The 21,591-nt window shown below is 42.8% G+C and overlaps 1 protein-coding gene across 3 annotated transcripts in view; it reads right to left on the bottom strand.

Moving 5' to 3' along the window:
• Nucleotides 1-20,991, bottom strand: part of Esrp1 (epithelial splicing regulatory protein 1) — a 49,981-nt gene extending 28,990 nt beyond the window's left edge. For 2 of the 3 annotated variants that reach the window (XM_035439962.1, XM_035439960.1), the window contains exons 1-7: nt 20,860-20,991; nt 20,229-20,357; nt 18,974-19,087; nt 14,073-14,187; nt 2,242-2,340; nt 2,065-2,119; nt 68-178 (exon numbers count right to left, since the gene is read on the bottom strand). In XM_035439962.1, coding sequence (XP_035295853.1) covers nt 68-178; nt 2,065-2,119; nt 2,242-2,340; nt 14,073-14,187; nt 18,974-19,087; nt 20,229-20,357; nt 20,860-20,991 — 755 coding nt within the window. The remainder of the gene's footprint in view (nt 1-67; nt 179-2,064; nt 2,120-2,241; nt 2,341-14,072; nt 14,188-18,973; nt 19,088-20,228; nt 20,358-20,859) is intronic. The other variant, XM_035439961.1, reaches the window with a different exon arrangement.
• Between the last annotated feature and the right edge of the window lie 600 nt (nt 20,992-21,591).

Below are 21,591 nucleotides of genomic sequence, written 5' to 3' on the forward strand. Positions count from 1 at the left end.
AACAGTGAGGCAAAATGATAGAAAAACCTGTACTCCTTTGGAGTTGAGTAAAACAATGAAAACCAACTTGGCAATATTGAGTCCTTTGAAGAACCTTGCAATATCTTGATCCGAAGACTGCCAGGGCAAACCTCGAGCCCTCACGACTGTGTTGTCATCAATGAGTTCCATCTTGCTGCTGTGAATGAAACACAACTCCAAGTTGCCTAGTGAGCGAAAGGCAAGCTGCTGGGTGACACCAGGACTGCTTCAACTACAGATCAGACTGACTAGCAATCCCAGCTTCCTCTGTACCCTCAAAACTTGTCTGGAGAGAGTCCAAAGAATTTGTTTCGTCGCTATAGAAAGATGGCTGAATGTATAGGTCCAATACAGCTAGCTCATCCAGGAAACCATCTCTCATCTGATAGCTCATCTGCTTGCCATACATTCAAAAGCGTCTCAGCATTTACAGAAACAACTCTCTCAGCACCCTTAAGGCCTGACCTAGAATGGAGGAGCTTTCTTCTTTGTTTTGTTGCTGTTTGGAGACAGCACTTCAATAAGTCACCCTGGCTGGCCTTGAACTTGAGCAGTTTCTACCTCAACCTTCCAAAATACTAAGATTCCGGGCATGAGATACCATACTGAGATCAAGTGGGGGTGGGGCTTCAGTTTTTTTTTTTTTTTTTTTTTTTTAAATGTGTATCAAACACACATGTAGGAGTGAAATCCAGCTTGGCAGCAAGCTGACTAGAACAGAAAACTACAATTAACCCACACTGGGAATGTGAGCATGTGGTCAGTATTTAAGCGTCTCCCTCAGCAAACCAGAGTGCCAGGCAGCAGAGGGTGTTTATGGAAAACACTTGGGAGTCTCCACACCTTAATGAGTCACTTGCAAATCACCCATTATGCATTTTGACACCTTTTGATGGCCTGTCTTTCTCTTGCTCCAATTTTCAGTAATCCTAAATCCATTTTCCTTCCGAGTCACTTTCTCTACAACAAATCAGTGCTAAAGTCTCCCCACTGGCAAAGCTGTTAGTTTCTGGTCATCACCAGGTACCAGACAATGTAACAACTGTGACTGACTGCCATAACCACGTCTACCTGTGATCTACCACTTCAGACTCCTCCCTAGATGTCTGTTGGGATAAGCAGACACCGAAAGGACATATGTAACTTACCCCATGAACAATAAGAACTCCTTTAAAGGTCTATTTTATATGTATGTGTGCCTATGAATTTTTGTTACCACATGCAGAGGCCAGAAAGACAGCACTGAATCCCTTGGAACTGGAGTTTCAGGCAGTTGTGAACTGCATGGTGTGGACTCTGGGAACCAAACCTCAGGTCCTCTGCAATCAACTAATGAACCATCATCTTCCAATGCCTCTAGAACTTTCAAATCCTGACTTTTCTTTAGAAAGGGTAGGCAGACATGGAGAAAAAGTAAGAATCACAAATTAAACATCAAGTACCTAAGCCAATTAAGACACCAACTCTTCACTAAACTTTTTTTAGTTTTCCATTTTTATTTATTTATTGAGACGGGGTGTCTTTGTGTAGCCCTGGCTGTCCAGGACCTCATTATGTATACTAGACTGGCCTTGAACTCACAGATATCTGCCTGCCTCTGCCTCTCGAGTGCTGGAATCAAAGGTGTGCACCACCGCCCAGCACTCAATTTTTTTTTTTTGTCATTTCTGATCTTTTTAAAATTATTTTTAAAGATTTTATTTATTTATTATGTATGCAACATTCTGCTTCCATGTATAACTGCACACCAGAAGAGGGCACCATATCTCATAATGGATGGGTGTGAGCCACCATGTGGTTGTTGGGAATTGAACTCAGGACCTCTGGAAGAGCAGTCGGCACTCTTAACCTCTGAGCCATCTCTCCAGCGCCCCCAACACTCAATTTTAACAGCAATCTACAAGCTTTCTTTAAATAATAGATGATATAACAATAAGAAATGATAACTGGAAGTTATAATAAAATTAGGAAAACTTAAAGGGACTTAAATGTCATGAGTAAGAACAAACCCAATGTTCAAATGAATAAAATTCAACCACTCACCATGTGCCACTTTCAAATTTGTGGTTTACTCTCTCTGGATCTGAAAATCTGTGATCTAAAAATGAGAATAGACAGTCATCATTCTGGCTACTAGACAGTAAAGCTGTGCAAATCAATAAAAAGTACGATTAAAGGAATCAAATCCCAGCACTACACAATCACAATAGTGATACCCACTGTAAGGCTCTGAGATCATTGATAAAATTATGTTCCCCATATCTTCAACTTGAGAGGCTCCATATCTGGAGATGGAGGCATTCTTCTCAAAGTTTAGCGCTGTGGAACTAGGTTAAGGAAACATTTGGAGAGGTAAAGGTAGGTTAAGTTTAACGTCTGCCTAGCAGTAAAATCAAGGAAGCTGTTTACAAAGCTTAGCATGACTCTCAGCAGTCAGGATTACACATGAAGTCCTGATGTCTCTGCCCTCTTGCAGCAAGTGTCCAAGTCAACCCCATCCTGGGGCATTACCAGTAAGAAAAGTTTGGTTTACTCAGGAAATAGCAAATGCTTGAAAACTGTGTGCATTTAGTGTCAAATCATAAAACAACTATGATAGAATCCTTTATCATTATACATGCAAGGCAATGACCCGGTAACCAAAAGATATGGCTGTCAGTCAAGACCAAGAGGTATAACATTTACAATCCACACTTGAGAGTGCTAGTGACATCATTCCCATGCTTTTACTCAAACTTCCCTTCCAGAATACTTTTAGAGCCCTATGGGATATCATATCTTCAATGGTAGTACATAAAATGCAAGTTCCTTGACAGCAAATTTTAGAAATAATTCAAGCAGCTGGAACCAGTAATGTCATATGTGTTTTGACATGGTGAGCTCACTATGGTCAGGACGACAGGGCTCAGACAACCCACGCACTGGAACCTCAGTGTGCAGAGAGTGGTAGGTACACCCAACGACGAACCCTCATGCTCCTTGACCAGGAGTTGTTTTACGTGTAAATCACAATATTTAAGTATTTTTAAAACTTGTATTACATTTTAATTATTTGTGTGGTATTTTGCTCTAAAAACTGGCATTCAATATGTGGGAGTGCCTATACCACAACCATGTGTGACAATGAGGCCAGCTTTCAGGACCAGTCTCCCCCCTTTACCACGTGACTCCCAGGGATTGAACTTGGGTCCTCAGGCATAGCAGCAGTCTTATGTGTATACTGGTCCAGAATACACTTTTATTTATTTTATTTATTTATTTTTGTTTTTTGAGACAGGGTTTCTCTGTGTAGCTTTGGAGCCTATCCTGGCACTCACTCTGGAGACCAGGCTGGCCTAAAACTCAGAGATCCTCCTGCCTCTGCCTCCTGAGTGCTGGGATTAAAGGCATGCGCCACCAACGCCCAGCCCCAGAATATAGTTTTAAAGACTTATTTATTTAATGTGCACTGGTATTTTGACTATATATACTCTGTGAGAGTATCTGGTATTTTTAAAAGCTTTTAAAGCTTGAATACAAAATTCAACAATTCAGAGGCTAGTCAATCAGTCAAGTCCATAAGCACTTCTTTTCCCCTCTCTTTAAAGTCATTCCCGGGCCTCAGCTTCCCCTTTTTCTCAGTAGGGACAATTCCCAAGAAATGACTTAACCCCACTATACTCCAGCTTATCTATGAAGCCAAAGCTGTGATAACCTCACCCTCTGGGCTTTGTGTGAAGACAGAAATAAATAGGTACAAAGCAGACATTTAATAACAGCGTGCTCCCTTCCTTTGGACACCTCAGTGCCTACTTTAACCCATGATGACCACACATACACTTACAACTGAAAAAGAATCCAAAAATTCTCATAGGACAACCATTAGTTTCAAACAGCAGATGAAGCCTACACTCTTGCCTCTACTCTTTCTACTGTCTAGTGAGAAAATAAATGTGTGAAGGACTAGAGAGCTAGTCCTAGATGTTCAGGCAAGATGTCAGCCTACTCTAAAGGCTATCGTCAGTAGGAGCTACCACTCCTATACATGTTTTTATGAATCTAAAAGACCAGAACCCTAGGAAGGACAACTGCCTATATCTTCAGGGGCATCAGATAAGATGACTGGGATCTTTAAAGAATCAAGGAATGGAAACCAGTCCCACTGTACAAGTCTGGTGTCTAGGCTTAACGTGTGCTTCACCACATGGTTCTTTGTAGGAAGGTCAGGAATATCAGTGAGGGGAGAGGCTGTCTCTGTATACTGTGTGACTTTCAGCAGCATGTTGTCCTCTACCCTCCAGTGATATCTAAAATAATAAAATTAAACAGTCACTGTAGGCTAAGAACTACTGCTGCCATTGAATAGCTTCCAACAGCTCCAATGCCACCACTTACCATGCTTTCACTTCTCAGGGAAAGTTCCTCCACCCCAAGAATCACTAGATCATTTGAAGAAAGTTAAGACACGTTAATAGTGCATAAGGACCAGTATGGCGCAAGATCAAAATGGCAGATGTAAAATTCCATGAGCTGACACATGTGTACACCTTGGAGAACTTGGAGAAAACACCTGTTTCCTGCAAAGTCAACACTGGTTCATCAAAGGATTTATTATACAGCTGGAACAAAGAATAGGTTTTATACTGTTAAGGTGTTGAGGGGGGGCAGGGCAAGATACCCTATGTGGACAGCAGACCCTAAATTTCCAGTTATCTAGCTTTTTGTGTGACCTCGAGGGATACAGGCAGCCAAATGATGGTCAGATACAAAGACAGACACAGCAATGTCAACCACATCCTAACTTTCCATCCTATAAGAGAATACCAAGGCTTAGGAGGAGGTTTGGGGAAATAGCCAGTATAAAAGGATATTCTACTCACCAGGTATGGTGACTTACATCTTTAATCCCAGCACTCAGGGAGGCAGAGGCAGGCCCTGTGAATTTGAGGCCAGTTTGGTCTACAGAGTGAGTTCCAAGATAGCCAGGGCTACACAGAGACACCCTGCCTTGAAAAAAAAAAAAACCACAAAGGGAAAAAAAAAAAAAAAGAGGCTATTCTACTCAACTTTTATTCATCATCATTCATCTTTCTCTTCTATAGTCACCGAAGTGAGTTACAAAATACCCATCTCCTCAGTTCCTTCACCAGTTCAGCCCAGAGGAACCGGCACACAGCACTAAGGAAGCAGCTAGGGAAGCTCCAGGCCACAGCCAGCAGTGCTGCCAGCCACTGTCCCTCTAGAAAACTGCTTTTCAATTGTATTACACATTTCCCAAGCATGGACCTCACCCTTCCTTTCATCTCGTTCACTGGCCCTCCCCTTTGGTTCTATGTAACTACACTGTAGTAATGGCTGGGAGACGAGAGCTTTGAGCTGCTACGTGGGTTTTGGGAATTGAACCCTGGTCCTCTGGAACAGCAACCAGTGTCTTAACCTCTGAACCATCTCCAGCTTAGGAATAGTTTCTAATGCTTTAGCATCAATACTTCCTTCCATCAAGGCCTATTATATTTTGAATTACTTGCTTCATATCTCATCTTGAGAGAAGGTGAGAAGAGCCTGTGCTTCCTGATTTACTGCAGGGCTATTCATGGAAGTTACTCACTGTGCCCTCAGGCAGCCACAACAGCACAGACAGGCTCAGCCAGCTTTACAAACCAGAAACGCCAGCAGGGAGTAAAGAATACAGCCTAGGACGGTGGGAACAAAACCCAACATTTCAAGCTATACTGAACAAAGTGTCTATCCATCCACAGAGAGGCTGAAGCAGTAGACGAGGCTATCCCAACAGCAGGAGCTTTTCCTTAACGACTGCCTTTAGTGAAATGGGCTGAGGATTTAGTCCCATCAGGTTCATCTATACTAGCTGACTAAATTCACAACATTTTTCCTGACTGTCAGAAAACCAACACATTTTCAGTGCATTTACTTTCCACATGTAAACATCCTTCTCAAATTATGTTTTTAGTTTGTATCTAAGACAATCACACATAAGACAGGGAATATATTAGTTACCCAAGAAGCACATTTCAAGTCTTAGAACTACATCCCAGAGGAAATTCTGTATTAAAGCCCTGCTGAGACTCATCAGAAGACAGTCTTGTTCCCTCCCTGTTGTATTTATAGCACAACACAAATATTGTTGCCAGACCTATTAAAACACCCGTGGTAGGAACAAAGGAAGAGCAAAGGGAGCACACAGCAGTGGCGTATTAGAACCAACATTTCCACAAGTATCGGGGGTGGGGAGTGAAGAAGAAAGTAACAGATGTTGTATAGGATTTAAAAAAAAAAAAAAAAAAAACAGAATGCAGGGCTGGAGAGATGGCTCAGAGGTCAAGAGAGCAAGCACTGGCTGCTCTTCCAGGGAACAGGGTTTGATTCCCAGCTCCCACACAGAGGCTCCGAATCAGCTGAAACTTGAGTCCCAAAGAATAAGACACCTTCTTCTGGAAGGACACAAATACACTACACATAGGCACAAAACCATACACATTTAAAAAAAAAAAAAAAAAAGATATGGTTGAAGGTGTAGCTCAATTGGTAAAGCACCTGCCTAGCATGCATGAGGTCCTAGGTTCAAATCCCCTGCACTACATAAGCATAACAAGGCAGAGCACCTGTGGGACTGACTGGGAGGATTATAAGGTCTTTCTCTATTACATGGCAAGTTTGAGGACAGCTAGGACTACTTGAGACTCAGACACACACAACTAAAAGGATACCTGCTGGTGGACCATGCCTTTAACCCACTGGGAAGTGAGGCAGGCAGGTCTCTGAGTTTAAAGCCAGCCAGGCCTACAGGTTGAGTTCTGGGACAGCCAGAGTCACACAGAGAAATCCCCTTTCAAAAGACAAGAAAACAAACAAAGGACACCACTATAAACACCAGTAGAAGCCACAGCAGCAACTTCCTTATAACAGAAATATCTTGGGAGAAGAATCTGTAACTCCAATTACTCTTTCCAAGGGGCAGGGGTGGGGGTGAGAGGTAGAAATACCTACCTAACAAATCCTACTTCCTGGAAGTTATTAGCTTAATCAAAGGCCAAGTAATGGAATTTCAAACAAATCTGATGAGTCAGACATATGACAGAAGCAGTAAGATGTAGGTAGGCACTAGCCAACAGACGTGAACGTGGTAGCTCATATCTGTAACCTTAGCTACTTGGAAGGCTAAGAATGAAGGCTCATGAGTTTGGAGCTACTCTAGCACCACAATGGAGTAGTATCTCAACAAACATAACAATAACAAAACAAACAGGCATATTTAAGAATTGGAGGGCATGGAACAATGGCATAGTGCTTGTCTGGCATGCACAAGACCCTGGGCTTAGTCCCCGACATTGCAACACCAGAACACAAAAGATTTTTTTTTTCTTAGCTAGAACCTCATTCTGTAGCCCAGGTTACCCCAAAACAAACTATCTAGACCAGGCCAGCCATAGATCCTCAGTGATCCGCTCAGACCCGACAAAAAGATATTTATAAGGAGTAAGTAAATTAGGAAGCGACTACAAAAACAAAGGCCTGTCCTCAATTTTTTCCTTCATTCATGAATGCACTTTGTTTGGATCAAATCCATCCTCACACTTTTGTCTCTTAACTCCACCTGTGTCCCACAGTCCCTCCCCCAATTTCATGTTCTCTGTTTCTCTCACATGTACACATGTATACTACTCTTGATCTCATGTGCATGTGTGTCTATATATGTATATAAATAAACTACAGGTCCAACTGGTGTTGCAAAGGGCCCTCTAAAACAGCAATTATCTGAGAATTCTCAAACTAGATTTGCTTTTTGAGACAGGGTCTCATTCCCATTTGATTACATAGCTGAGGATGACCCTGAACTCCTGACTTTCCTCTCTCCACATCTCTTGTTCTGCAATTACTGATGTGCATCAATATGGAAACATCTGGCTTATAGAAGAGTACTAACAACAGGCATTAGGTATCAAACCCAGGGTTTCCTGGGTGCCAAACAAGCATTCTACCAAATCAACTACATCCAAAGCAAAATATACTTCTAGAATCGATAAGCCACACAAAGTTAGCCTGTGTGCCAGCTGGGACAAGCAGTTATTTCTAGTGCTTAACTCACGACAGACCACAGCCAATGTATTTGCTAACTTGGTTCACACTGTGCAGATGTGATGCCAAAGATAATTCCATCTCCCTCCAGCTAACAAGGTCAACTACTGGAGCATACCTTAGCTGCACAGTTGATATTTTAAATTGTTTTCACATAAAGAGATACTTATAAAGAACAGTCAACGCTCTTTCCTCTGTCTTTTAAGTTGGGTAGTGGTTTGTGTAATTACAATGGTCCTGTTCAATTAATCATAAAAACCTCATGCAAAATTGAGTTGTAAACCAGGCAGTGCTGGCACATGCCTTTAATCATAGCACTCAGGAGGCAAAGGCAGGCAGATCTCTGTGAGTTTGAGTTCCAGGACAACCAAGGCTACACAAAGAAACCCTGTCTGAAGAAAACCAAAACATAAACAAAGAAGAGTCATAGTCACATAGTATATACAAAAGAAAAAAGTTAACATGGCCATTTACACTAATATGTACCTGATGCTTTGAAAGCTCTCTAGCCAGTGTCACACAAGGTTCAAAAACGTTTAACTGTAAAATAGTCCAAATAAGATTTTAAATCAATATGGAAGTTCATTTTAAAGTTGTTGGCAGATGTTTTATCTCTTTTCATATCCCCAGTAACCTGGGAGGAAAACAGTCACACTGGCCAGGCACTGGATAACATGGTGACAGGCACCATGGCATTATTTTTTTCAAGTCTCTGTTTTCAAATAGGGAAACTGAGCTGATAAGTACCAACAACTTAACTCTAATACACGAGACTGCAGAGTTCATGTCTTCAAGCACTATGCCATTTTTTTGTTTTTGTCTTTGTCCTAAACAAGTAGCTTTGGAGCCTGTCTTGGAACTCTCTCTGTAGACCAGGCTGGCCTTGAACTCACAGAGTTCCATTTGCCTCTGCCTCTCCCCCTTGAGTGCTGGGATTAAGGTGTGTGCCACCATGGTATGGCCAGCTATTTTAGTAAATGAATAAAAATCATTTATACAAATGGCTCTGTAATCAAGATGCCAATAGGAAGTAGCTAGTATTAGGTTCTCCAAGAGATCTAATATAATTCCTAAAAAAAAAAAAAAAAAAAAAAAAGGACACACCCCACACCCCATCATCACCCTCTCCCCACCTCACCTGGTTAAATACATTGCAAGGCACAGTTCACCTGATAAGGCCTTTCCATCCAGCACTGTGTAACTCACAAACTTGTAGCACACCAGCAGCTGCAATTACTCTGGACACCTAGACCAAGGCTAGAAACAGTTTCAGAGCAAACACAAAAACAGGAGGGGAAAAGTGCTGCAGGTACCAGAGCTGTGTCACAAAGTCCCAAACCTGCCCCTCCTCAAAGCAGCCCAACAAGGCCCACAAAACTTTCATTTGAGAACATCCAACACAAAGAGAAGAAAGTTCAGCTCCCACAGGGAAAAACTACAGAGTGGGAGCACCCTCTGGAGACCCAGTTACAAGACTTCAACACTTAAGTTTCCTTTTCCACTAGGAAATGACAACACTGGGGCCAGGGCTCCGGCAGGGGCTGGGGCAGAGGCAAGGGCTGCATGGCACAACAACTTCACAGAAAATGACAACATTCTCATTTTCTTTCATCTCCCAAAAGTTTCTTGAAAAACCACACATTCAAGTTCTACATTTCTTTTTTTTAAAAAAAAAAAAAACAAACTCAAAGTCCCTGCTTTCTCAACCCACCCTCCAAAATAAGCATTAAACATAAAAATGCATGAAGATAAAACAATCATACTTGTACTATATAAAACAATCATACTTGTACTATAAAACAATCATACTTGTACTATATAAATCCAGCAATCCTAATTCTCTGTACTTAGCCTAAATGAATTAAAAAAAAATGTATGTCTACCCACAATTATGTATTAAGATGTTTAGAGCAACTTTATTAGTAACTGTCACAGCTGGGAATCAAGGAAGATTTCAGTAGGAGGGTGGACAAATTGTTGTATATCCAGACAAGAGTACACATCGCTAAAAGGAGATAAAATATCAAACCATGAAAATACATGCAAGCACCTTAGATGTGTCTTGTTGGGTTTAAAAAGCAATCTGAAAACACTATTACTATTTAACTTTGATTACAAAACATTCTGGAAAAACAAAAGCACAGACAGGGACAGAAAATGGCTAGAGAGGGAAGAACAGGTAAAGAGTCAGGCTCTCCCATCCTACGTTTCCTGACATTACATGGTGGAGACACCATTATACACCTGCAAAAGCCCAAGAATGCCCAACCCGGAAAGAGAACACTAATGTAAACTGAGGATAACGTGCCAAAGGAGGTTCAGTTTTAGCAAACTTGTGCGCATGTGCCACAGACAGTGAGGAAAGGGAGGAGGATCTAATGGAAAATCTATACGCTCTGCTCAATTTGCCCCGATCTAAAATTACTATTAAAAAAAAAAAAAGAATTTTAGTCGGGTGTGACAGCTCATGCATATAATCTGAGCAGCCAAGAGGAAGAGCTGATGCAGGACTGCCCAAGTTCCAAGCAAGCCTAAATTGTATAGCAAGTCCCCATTTCAAAGTGAAACAAAAACAAAACAGTACCAAGAATTTACATTTACTCCCAACACAGTACCACAGCCACTGACATTCCAAACAAAGTCTACACTTGCATTAAAACCAACAATAAAATACACCAGGCTGGCCGGGAGGTGCATACCTATAATCCCAGCACTTAAAGGAGGTGGTTGCAGGAAGCTCAGGAGCCCAAGGTCATCCTTAATGGCAAAGCAAGGTCTAAGTCAGCTTGGGCTCCATAAGACTGTCTCAAATGACAAAGATTTAAAAATAAGAAAACATCTAACAGCACAGTAGATATATATATATTTATATATATATATATTTTTTTTTTCTACTGTGTGTAGAAGTGTGTCAACTTTCACACTGGTTTCTACTGTGACAGAGAAGCTTACAAGAGCCAAGGCTCTCTTTTTGTCAAGACCATTTGTCAAGACCATTAAATACATTTAATGACTATCTTCAAGTTTCCAGATTCAGGACCATTTCCGTATTAACAAGGAAAGTGTTTAGTGGTGTCAAAGAACACAGCTCTTCAACTCAGACATGCTCAGAGAGATAAACCATTCAAGTCTCTCTGGCCTCTAAAGTTGGTTTGGCAGCCCTAGTCAGGGAAGTGATCTATTCCTCTGAATACAAAGTTACATCAATTGATTGCAGCAAGAATGAAAATAAAAACCAAAACGTTAAAGGGGGAAAAAAACAGAAATATTCATCAAAACGTTTAAGGTTAGAATCCATCTTTTTTTAAAGACAGGACCTCAAACAGCCCAGGCTGGCCTGGATAATCTTGAAGTAGCGATCCTCCTGCCTCTACCTGCCATGTGCTGGGATTACAACCCAGATGTGATCTGACCCAGAGCTCCGTCTTAAGTAGAGTAAGCACCCACCAACTGAGCTACACCTCCAGCCCTTACACAGCTACATTTTAAGAAATAGAAAATCCTGTTTTTAATCGAATGCATTGTTAAGCAGTCAGCAGTTCTACTTCCAATGACAAGAACAATGCGCGTGACTCAGTCATAATTTATCCATTTATTATAGAAAAATATTTCTGAACTTTATCACCATTGCACTTGGAAAAGAACTGCCAAAGATGCTTATAGAACTAGGGTCAGGGGTAACAGTAGACAAAAACACAAACACATCATGCTGATCAAATGTCTACTAAAACATGTTAGGAAGTACTGCCCAGAGCAAGGAAGCTACCCAAGTAACATTCTTTAAACGCTAGCAAAGCCTCAACCTTACATATGCCAAGACTGACAGAAGAAAGGGATAGGGGATTATGTTTTATCAAGATTTCTCTGAACTCTTTAACTGAGAAAAATAAAAATGCCTACACAGAGGACCTCATACATAGAGCAGTGGACATTTTACCAATCTGATGAAAATACCACCAGAGAAAGGTTCTATTTTGGGAGGTGGGGGCAAACCCAGGGCCTCTATGTGCATTAGATTTTTTTCTAGTTACTTTTATTTTCTATTTTATTTTCTATCTTACCTCAAATAGTTTACCATTTGCTAAGCACTGAATTGTATGTGCATGTTTGCACCCTAACTCCCTCCCATGGTGGCTATCTGGAGAAAAGGTCTTCAGAGGCTAAAAACTTGTTAAGATCCCATTAAGAGTGAACAATAATGGTGGTACATGCCTTTAATCCTAGCACTCAGGAGGCAGAAGCAGGTGAGTTCAAGGCTAGCCTGATCTATAGAGTCAGTTCCAGAACAGCCAGGGTTGTCACACAGAGGAACACTGGGGTGTGTGTGTGTGTGGGGGGGGGGGATGAGGTTTTAGTTATTGAAAACAATGAGAAAGTTTAAGCCATGTGCAGTTTTGGTGGCGCATTCCTGAAATCCAGCATTTAGGAGCAGAAGATTATGAGGTGACGCCAGCCTAGCACCTTATGAAAGAGAAAGGAGGATGGCAAGAATTGCCTGTCAGCAGCCCCACAAATCCTACAGACAACTTAAATTGGACTTCAGGATGATGTTCCACATAGCTCACTAAAAAACAAAAACAAAACAGAAAACCAAAAACACCCCCCCCAAATTTGCATGTCTATTAGTATTTTTAGAACGATTTGAAATTTATTTTTGTTTTATATGTATGTGTGATGTCTGCAATATATACACATACCATGTAGGTGCCTGGTACCGGGAGGCCAGAAGGTATCTAATCCCCTGAACCTAGAGTTACAGATGGCTATGAGCTACCCCATGGGGATGCTCAGAACTGAAACAAGACCTCCTGACTGTGGAGCCATCTCTCCAGCAACCCACAACCCCACAAAGTGGCTTCTTCAAGGGAGCCCTATCCCAATTCTCAGTCTTCCCTTCTGACACATTAATATGTGACTTATTAGCACATTAAAGAGATTCCATAGATGGAAGAAATGGGTCATTCATGATGTATGACTTCTAAGCATTAAAACTTAATTTTACAATATATGAAGCGTAGCCAAGTGGTATACGCACTTGGGAGGCACTTAGGAGGCAGAGAGGGTAGATCTCTGGTCTACATAGTGAGTTCTAGGACAGCCAGAACTACTTAGTGAGATCCTATCTTGAAAATAAATAAAGAAAACAAAACAAAACAAAAGAAATACTACCTTTGTAAGTAAATACTTTGGAGACAATCTATTCCCCTCCCTCAATTTTTTGAGACAGTCTCACCATGTATCTCTAGCTGGCTTCAAACTCACACCTGTCTCTGCCTCCTGAGTGCTGGAATTAAAGGTGTGTGTCAACACATCTGGCTTAGTCCCAGTTTTACCATTCCCCCACATATCTTACTATGATCAAAAAATCTGGCTGGTATATATTTGAAACAGGTGAAGTCTAAAGAACACTCAGTACGTCAACACAAAATCTTATCTACTGTAAAGAAGCCAACATAGACCCCAAGACCAAAGTAACTGAGCACAAGTGGCTTTGGGAGCTGTAGACAAGAGTCTTCCTATTTTATAATCTATCAAATATCTATGTGTGTGTATCTTTACAAACACACATACACACCTATATATGACATATTCACGTATCTATTTTCAGAAATGAAACCACCTCACATAAACTTGTAAACCATGTAACTGCTCATGTTGGGTCATGCCTACTCTGGAAGATACCTATATTTATATTGTTACTTCCTCCTAGTACAGTATATTGGCACAGTTTCAGCCACACACTGACAAAGTTTAAAGCATTTTCCTTGAGCGCGGTGCAGTGGTGAGTGCCTTTAAGGCCAGTACTGGAGGGGCTTAAGGCAGGAGGACACCCACAAGCTGTAAGGCAGCCTACCCCCAGGCCATCACAAGACTCTTATCTCCAAACTTAAAAGAACAAATGAAAGTAACAACAAAAGAAAAAGAAAAGCATGGGGTAGAGGTACAAAGCCTTCTTAAATAACTTTAAAGGATACTCTCTGCCATTGCTGCTATGTCCAGCTTGTCGATATCAGGTGAACCAGGGCAACATTTCTTGAATTCTTTTCGAAGATCAAAAAAGGAGTAGAAGCATTCAGGAAGTAATACATTCTGAGGGAAGGAGAAGGGAGAGGCTGTTAACTGGGTGAATCTGGTCCATATTTCCCTAATAACTAGAAACCTAATAATGGAATATAGTACAACTTACCACAATTTTTAGAAATATAAAATTCAATGTGAAATGGCTCTATTTTTAATGCTTGGTCACAATACTGCATTAGATCTTGTAGCAACTTCATAGAAGTCATCCCATTGTAATGAAATGGATAATAATGTTTATGGCTCACTGAACCTTCTGATGAAACCATTTTTGTTTTTTGCTTGTTTTATTTAGGAGACAGGGTTTCTCTGTGTAGCCTTGGCTGTCCTGAACTCACTCCATAGACCAGGCTGGCCTTGAATTCAGAGAGATCCTCCTGCCTCTTCCTCCCCATGTACGAGATTAAAGGAGTGCAGGATTACCTGGCCTCAAACCATTTTCTTTAAATCTTAATTTACTTTTACGTGTATGTGTATATTTGCCTGCATGTGCACCAGGTGTGTGTGTTCTCATGAAGGCCAGAAGAGGTTGTCAGAACTGCAGGAGCTGCAGGAATTGAGGATGGACAGACAAGAGAGCAGTGAAGCGACCAGATACTCTGCTAAGTGCTGAGCCACTCCCCACTCCTATCAAACCCTTTCTGAAGCTATTACATATGTGGACTATGTGCTGTTATTTTTTCAGATCATAATAGACCTTTTGTAGCTGTAATTATTTTAGAGCTCTGTTTTTTCAGGTATCAGAGATAAATTTTAGACTAAGATCAAGTGGTTCAGATTTTGTAGTTCTGGAGCTAGAGAGATGGATGGCTCAAAGGTTAAGAGCACTGGCTGCTCTTTCAGAGAGGTCCTGAGTTCAATTCCCAGCAATCACATGGTGGCTCACAATCATCTGTAACTTCAGGCCCAGCGATCTGACTTCCAGCCTCTATAGGCACGCACGCACATGGCACACATAATCCATGCAGGCAAAACACCAATACACATAAAAAAAATCTTAAATAAACCACATGCTGGTCAGGTGGCTCAGTAGGTAAAGTGCTTAAAAGTGCTTAGACCTGGTGACTGGAGTTTGATCTCTGAAACCCACATCACAGTGGAAGGAAAGAATGGCCTCCAAGATACACCCCCCCCCCACCTCAACATGCGAATTTCGTATGCTAACACCATACACACACAGTAATAAAACATTTAAAGCAAAAAGGCACACAACTAGACAAGGTAGAGAGTGCACATAATTGTGGAGGTGGATGCTGGAAACTTGTGAGACCATGCCCAGCCTGAGTTATATACTAAGATTGTCTCAAAAAGGCCCAGGGCTAAGAATGTAGCTCAGCAGAGTGCCTGCCCAGCATGTGCAAGGCTCTAGAGGTTCAATCCCCGGCAACAGATCAAAAAGAAAAGAACTTTAATCCAAAGCAAAGAACTCTACCTACTGTTCTTAGGTCTGAATATCATTCTTATGAAGAGTAAAGATCATTGTGCAGATAAATAAATATTACACCACTGGTCAAGGGGTTTTTTTTGTTTGTTTTTTTTTTTAATTTGTTTAAGACAGTCTCCTTGTATTATCCCAGGCTGACCTCAAACTCAAGGCTGGGAAAGCCTTGAACTTTTAATTTTTTGAGACAAGGTCTCTTCTCCCTCTTTCCACAGCCCTGGCTATCTTGATCTCATGACCAGACTGGCTTCAAACTCAGATCCACCTGCCCCTGCCTCCTGAGCGCTGGGACTAAAGGTCTGTGCCACTACACCTGGCCAAGCCTTGTACTTCCCGATTCTCATCCTCCTTGAATGTGCCTCCACACCTAGTTTTATGTGGGCTGAAGGATGAACCCAGGAGACCTGACAAACACTCTTAGTAGTGGAGGTAAATTCTCAGCCCCAAAAGCCCTTAATCCTGGGCTTCTGCTTTTTGTTCGGAATCTACTATATATGACTGGCTTTGAAATTATCTCCTGGCTCAGCTTCAAGAGTACTGGTGTCAGAGGCACAGATCCCCATTCTTGGACTAAAATACATTTTTACAAGACAGAATTTAGATTTTCCTCCCCCTTTTTACATTATTTGCTGGATGGAGCACACGTGTGCCACTGCCATGAATCTGGAGGTTGGGCAAGTCAGGTTCTTTCCTTCTAATGTGGGTCTTGGGACTGAACTCCATTCAGCTTGAAGGCAAGCAACTTTAGCCTTAAATATATGTTTGTTTAATTTCAAAACAGTTCGTGTTCATTGACTTGAAATTTCCATTTACTTAAAAAAAAAAAAAACCAAACAGAAATACATGTTGTTTTCTTAATTTAAAAATTTTTGAGTATTTTGCCTTCATGTATGTATTACAATACGTATAAGCCTGGTGCCCACAGAGGTTATATGGAGTCACTGATGGTTGTGAACCACTATGTAGGTGCTGGGAACCAAACCCTTTTCAAGAGCAAGAGCTCTTAACTGCTGGACCATCTCTCCAGCCAGGAAATATGTCTTTAATGTTTGCTACATATATAATAATGTCTCTAGTAGATTCTAGTTTGCATGATTTTCTCATACTGTATCTGAAATCAGCATCACCAAACCAGTGACTGGTTTGAAGAACTATGTAAAACTTGACTCCCTACAATGCCCTATGGTCATGATAATCTACAGCAGTAACTCAAAACAGGAAAACACCAGTTCAAATCACTATTCCCCACTTAAAATACTTAGCATCCATCCTATTTAGTTCATAAATGTATTGACATTACACTAAATTATAAAACAAAATATAAACAGGTTTGTGTAGTGTAAATGCTGTTGCAAAAATAATGCTTCCCCCACAGAATTCTAGAGAATATATAATATTAGGGATATTATATTAGGAATAATATAATGTTAGGGAAATTTTTTCATCTATTGTTTTCTGTGTAGTCAAGTTATTTTCTTTGATGTTTTGCCATTTTGTGGATAAAGGAATATATATAATTTTTGTTATAACACTATGGGGGGGGGGGTGAGACAGGGTTTCTCTGTGGCTTTGGAGGCTGTCCTGGAATTAGCTCTTCTAGACCAGGCTGGTCTTGAACTCACAGAAATCTGCCTGCCTGTGCCTCACGAGTGCTGGGACAGAAGGCATGCACCACCAGTGCCTGGCACAACACTATTTTTATACAAATGGCTTGGTAAACTGCCATGGTTTTCCTCTAGTTTTCTTTCCTGCAAAGTGAGGCATCTAAAAACATAACAGAAGAAACTGTGCTGGGAATAGTTCCCCTGACCTGTAACCCAGCACTTGAGGAAATTAGGGGGCGGGGGACCTCCTGAGTAAGGGGCCCTCCAATACATTCAAAGACTAGCCTGGGCTATAACCATTTCAAAAAATTGGGAGGGGGTAAACTATAATAAAAAGCTATTTTCCCCTTGCCAGTAGTGAAAGAATTAAGCAATTAAGTCTTGGCCCTTCATCTGTGACTTGGGGGTTGGAGGAGAATCCTCTTTTGGACTTCTAAGTCAATGACATGGTTATGGTATTTCATTCCATTAACACCAACTGGTTACTAAGATTTAAGGAGTGATCAACTTTCAAGGTGGAGGACCTGGGGTTTCTCCTGCAGACTTTTCAAATAATTATACATTTAACTAACTTGCCAGCTTTCCGTACTTTAAAGAATGAACATAAAGAAGACTGGGCTAACTGTACCTGCCTGTGTCTATTTCAATCTTCCAACTTTCTTAGCCTCACAGTCTTTTCAACCTCAGTGCCTGCCTTCTGCTGCACATGACACAAGGAATTTCAACTGTTGTCTATGCTCTTCATTGTCCTACCAAAAAACCCTCCCCAGGTAAAGAAACACTAGATTCAGAGTAAGATTCACAGTCCTTTCCTTTTTTTTAAGACTCCTATTGCATGGTCTTTTCCATATGAGAAAAGTCAGTAAAGGTAACCAACTGTTACAAGACTTCAGTGCACCCCTGGAATTCCAGCACACAGATGAGGCAGGAGTTTCATGAATTTGAGGCTAGCCTGGGCTCCAGAGTGAGACTGTCTCAAAAAAAAAAAAAAAAAAAAAAAAAATCCACACATTTTCGAAAAAAAAAATAAAAATTTTAAAATTCAGTTTTCAACACTTCAAATCAAAGGGGAAGTATTCTAAAATGTCATTTTGCTGTTATGTTGGCAATTGTCATCTAAGCAGTCTTAAAAGGATTTAAAAGTTTTAAAAGCTTTTGATTCTCTTTCAAGGATAAAGCATTTCGCATAAGGAAATTTCCACAATGCAGTCTTTTCTACTTTAAGTGACAAAAATTCAAATTTTATATTAACTTTGCGAAATGGAGAGTGTCAAGCTGGAAACATAACAAAGAAAATGTTTTAAATCACCGAAGGATACCTATAAAATAACTGCAATCCCAGACATTTCCATGAAAATTACATGTTTTTCAATTGTAAAATTTCTACCATGTTAACCCCTTTTAAATTACAGCACCAAGTTTCATGCTGAGCCTCGAGTTTTATCGCTTGCAAGTACAGCAACATCAAGTTCACTAACGCTTTGCAACTGTCACCACCATCCTTTTGATTCAGAACATTTTTATCTTTACAAAACGAAAATCTGCACCACTAAGCAATAAACTCCGGCTCTCACTTCTTTAAAAGTAGAATAATTTGGATGCATTTTAAAAAGTCTCCAGTCAACCCCTGAAGTACAGAAGTTTTTCCTGAAGCCAGAATAAACAGATTTGGATAAACCATATGGTATGTTTTTTTGTTTGTTTTCAAACTCAAGTCACCCCGCAGAGAACATCCAGAAGACAACACGCTTACCTTCTTGGAAGCCTCGGGATGCAAGATCTGCCTGACATGAAGCTGCCCATCAGTACACAAACAGAAGGAGGTCCCTACCCCAATGTTCAGTTCATTGCTCACTGACTGGTTAAACTGCAAGAACAAGAACACGAGGGATGCAACGAAAGCAGAATTTACAAGCATGTCAAAGTGGCCCAACTTCAAGATAACCAGAAAAAACCGTCCTGAGGGTTCTGAAGCCAGAGGAACTCCGGCAATGTCACAAAGTCTGCCCCCTCCTCTTTCCCACGAACCTGCCCCTTTCCTCTAAGCTAGGAAGCTTTCCAAACAATCTGCAGTTTTTTGCTTGGGAGAAGCAGCCCTTATATTCAGAAAGAGACTATCCGAGGTCTCTTTTTACAGGTTGCCTTCAGATTACATCATTCCATAGTGCTACTTTTTAAATGTTTGGATGTTCCAGCTTTAAGGCACCCATTTCCAATAAGCAAACGGGATAGAGAATAGGCAGAACGCTGTAAGGCGGGTAACACTTTTCTTAGAAAATACTATAGAAATAGCCTATTCCTTTAATAGGAAACTCGTGCGCTAGAACTGGGGCTGGGAGAGCGTAGAGCAGACATCGCCGCACAGGTGTTGAGACCCGCCCTATCCCGGATTCTAGCAACCGTCAGCACCGACAGCAAGCAGTTTTTAGGTCACCTCAATTCCAATAGGGGATCCCGGCAGCTCCACGGTGACCCAACAGCAGCCCCACAGGTTCGTACTTGCAACCCCTCCCTGGGATCCCAATCAAGGCACTAAAGTAATGAGGAAGCCGAGCCTTTGGAGCAGAGACACCAGGCGGGCACTCAGGTGCTAGAACTAGCGCGGGATGACTGAAGGTCTGCCCCTCTAGGGCACTGCCCCTCTACATGGCTCGGCTGCAGACCCAGACCCACGAGGGGCTGAGCTAGGAGCTGCGGGAGCCAGTATTCAAATTCGCTTAAGTAAAACGCGACTGTTTCTCCCACCCAAAGACTACTCAGGAGGCAACTGGAAGTCGAGCGAATTTCTATCCCAAGACCCTGGGTACCCGGAAGCCAACCACAGCAGCCCCTCCAGAGCCCATCCCCCTCCCCCAGGCCGGACTCCCACACACAAGGCTGGTAGTCTCGTCACCCCGCCCCAGAAACAAGCGGAGACCGCCCCACGAGGGCGTGGAGCCACAGGGCTGGGTCGGGTCTGGGGGCGGCTGGGATGGGGGTGGACGGCGTGGCCGGGCCCAAACTGTCACCTGTCGGAGGGCTTGGTCCAGCTGCGGCGCGGAGGACAGGTTTTCGGCGTCTATTTTAGTTTCTTCTTTACAATCCTCCGTCAGTTCCAACTGATCCGGTCTAACTAGTACTTCATGCAACTGTCCCACCTCGGGGGGTGAAGGGTGGAGAATCAGGGGTCAGCTCCCTTTTTGCATTTTGGAAATTCTTTCTCCTCCCCGGATTCCCCCGGGCGGCTCGAGGCTTTCCAGGCAGCCAACAGCATAATCAAGGCTCCCTGGACGCCCAGCGATCCGGTCGCAGCTCCCCCGCCCCACCCCCACCCTACCCGGATCAAGTCGCCGAGGCCCTGGAGGGGACCCCAGCGCCCCAAGAACCACAGCCTGGCCCAGGCGTCCCACGACCGGCAGAGAACGCGTCTCGGCGGCGCGAGGCCTCTACCTGGGCCAGGTTTCGGAAGACTGAAATGGCTTCAAGGTGGTTGGCCAACAGGTTTGACTCTACTATGGATTCTCTAGGCCTCGGGGCCCCGCTTCATAAGCGTGCAAACAAACAAAAAAGAAAGAAAAAAGAAACCCTTTATTTCCTCTCCAACTTCTACAATTAAGTTCTTGCCCCACTCCTCGTTTGGACCAGAACGTGGTAAAGTACCTTCTTGTTGGCCAAGTCCACGACTTTCCATAACAGCAGGATCAGCTCCTTCTCATCCGAACCCAGCTTGGCTCCGGTGGCCCCGGCAGTGATCCCAAAAAGCACCACCAAGTAATCCGGAGACGCCGTCATGACGATAGGTGGGGAGGGGGAGGAGGGGGGTCGGGAGGTGGCGAGGTGGGGTTGGAAGTGAGAACGAGAAAACCTGTGCTAAAGCCCTCTACCAAGAGAAAAAGAAAGCGCCCACCCCCCTTCTCGCGGCCGCCAGGGCAAAAGGCGGTAACCAGCCACCCAAGCCCACACCTGGCGGGCGCTCCACACCCAGGGCAGGAAGGGGGGTGGAAGGAGGGAGCAGCAGGCCTGCCCTTTCTCTACCCAATTGCTGGTGCGTCTATGAAAAAGCCGAGGAGCCCGGCTGCACCCCCGGGAGGCGCGCGCAATGGCTGAAAGCTTTTCTGTTTTGGGATGTGGCTCTACCTGCCCGCCCCTTTCCCCCTCCCCCACGTGGTGCAGGTAAGAGACACCTGGCGGCGCCCGCCCATTGGCTTCTTCAAACCACGACGTGGCAGCGGTGGGGGGGGCTGGAGGAGGGAGAGGAGGGGGCGGGAGACAAAGGCTGGATGAATGGAGAGGCCAGGACTGGAGGGGAGGAGGGGAGGAGAGGTGGGGCGGGGAAGAGCCGGTTGTCACCGCCGAGTAGCCAAGGCCAGACCGGTAAGGGGGGGGGGCAAA

Source organism: Cricetulus griseus, chromosome 2 (genome assembly GCF_003668045.3).
Source record: "Cricetulus griseus strain 17A/GY chromosome 2, alternate assembly CriGri-PICRH-1.0, whole genome shotgun sequence".
Lineage (NCBI taxonomy): Eukaryota > Metazoa > Chordata > Mammalia > Rodentia > Cricetidae > Cricetulus > Cricetulus griseus.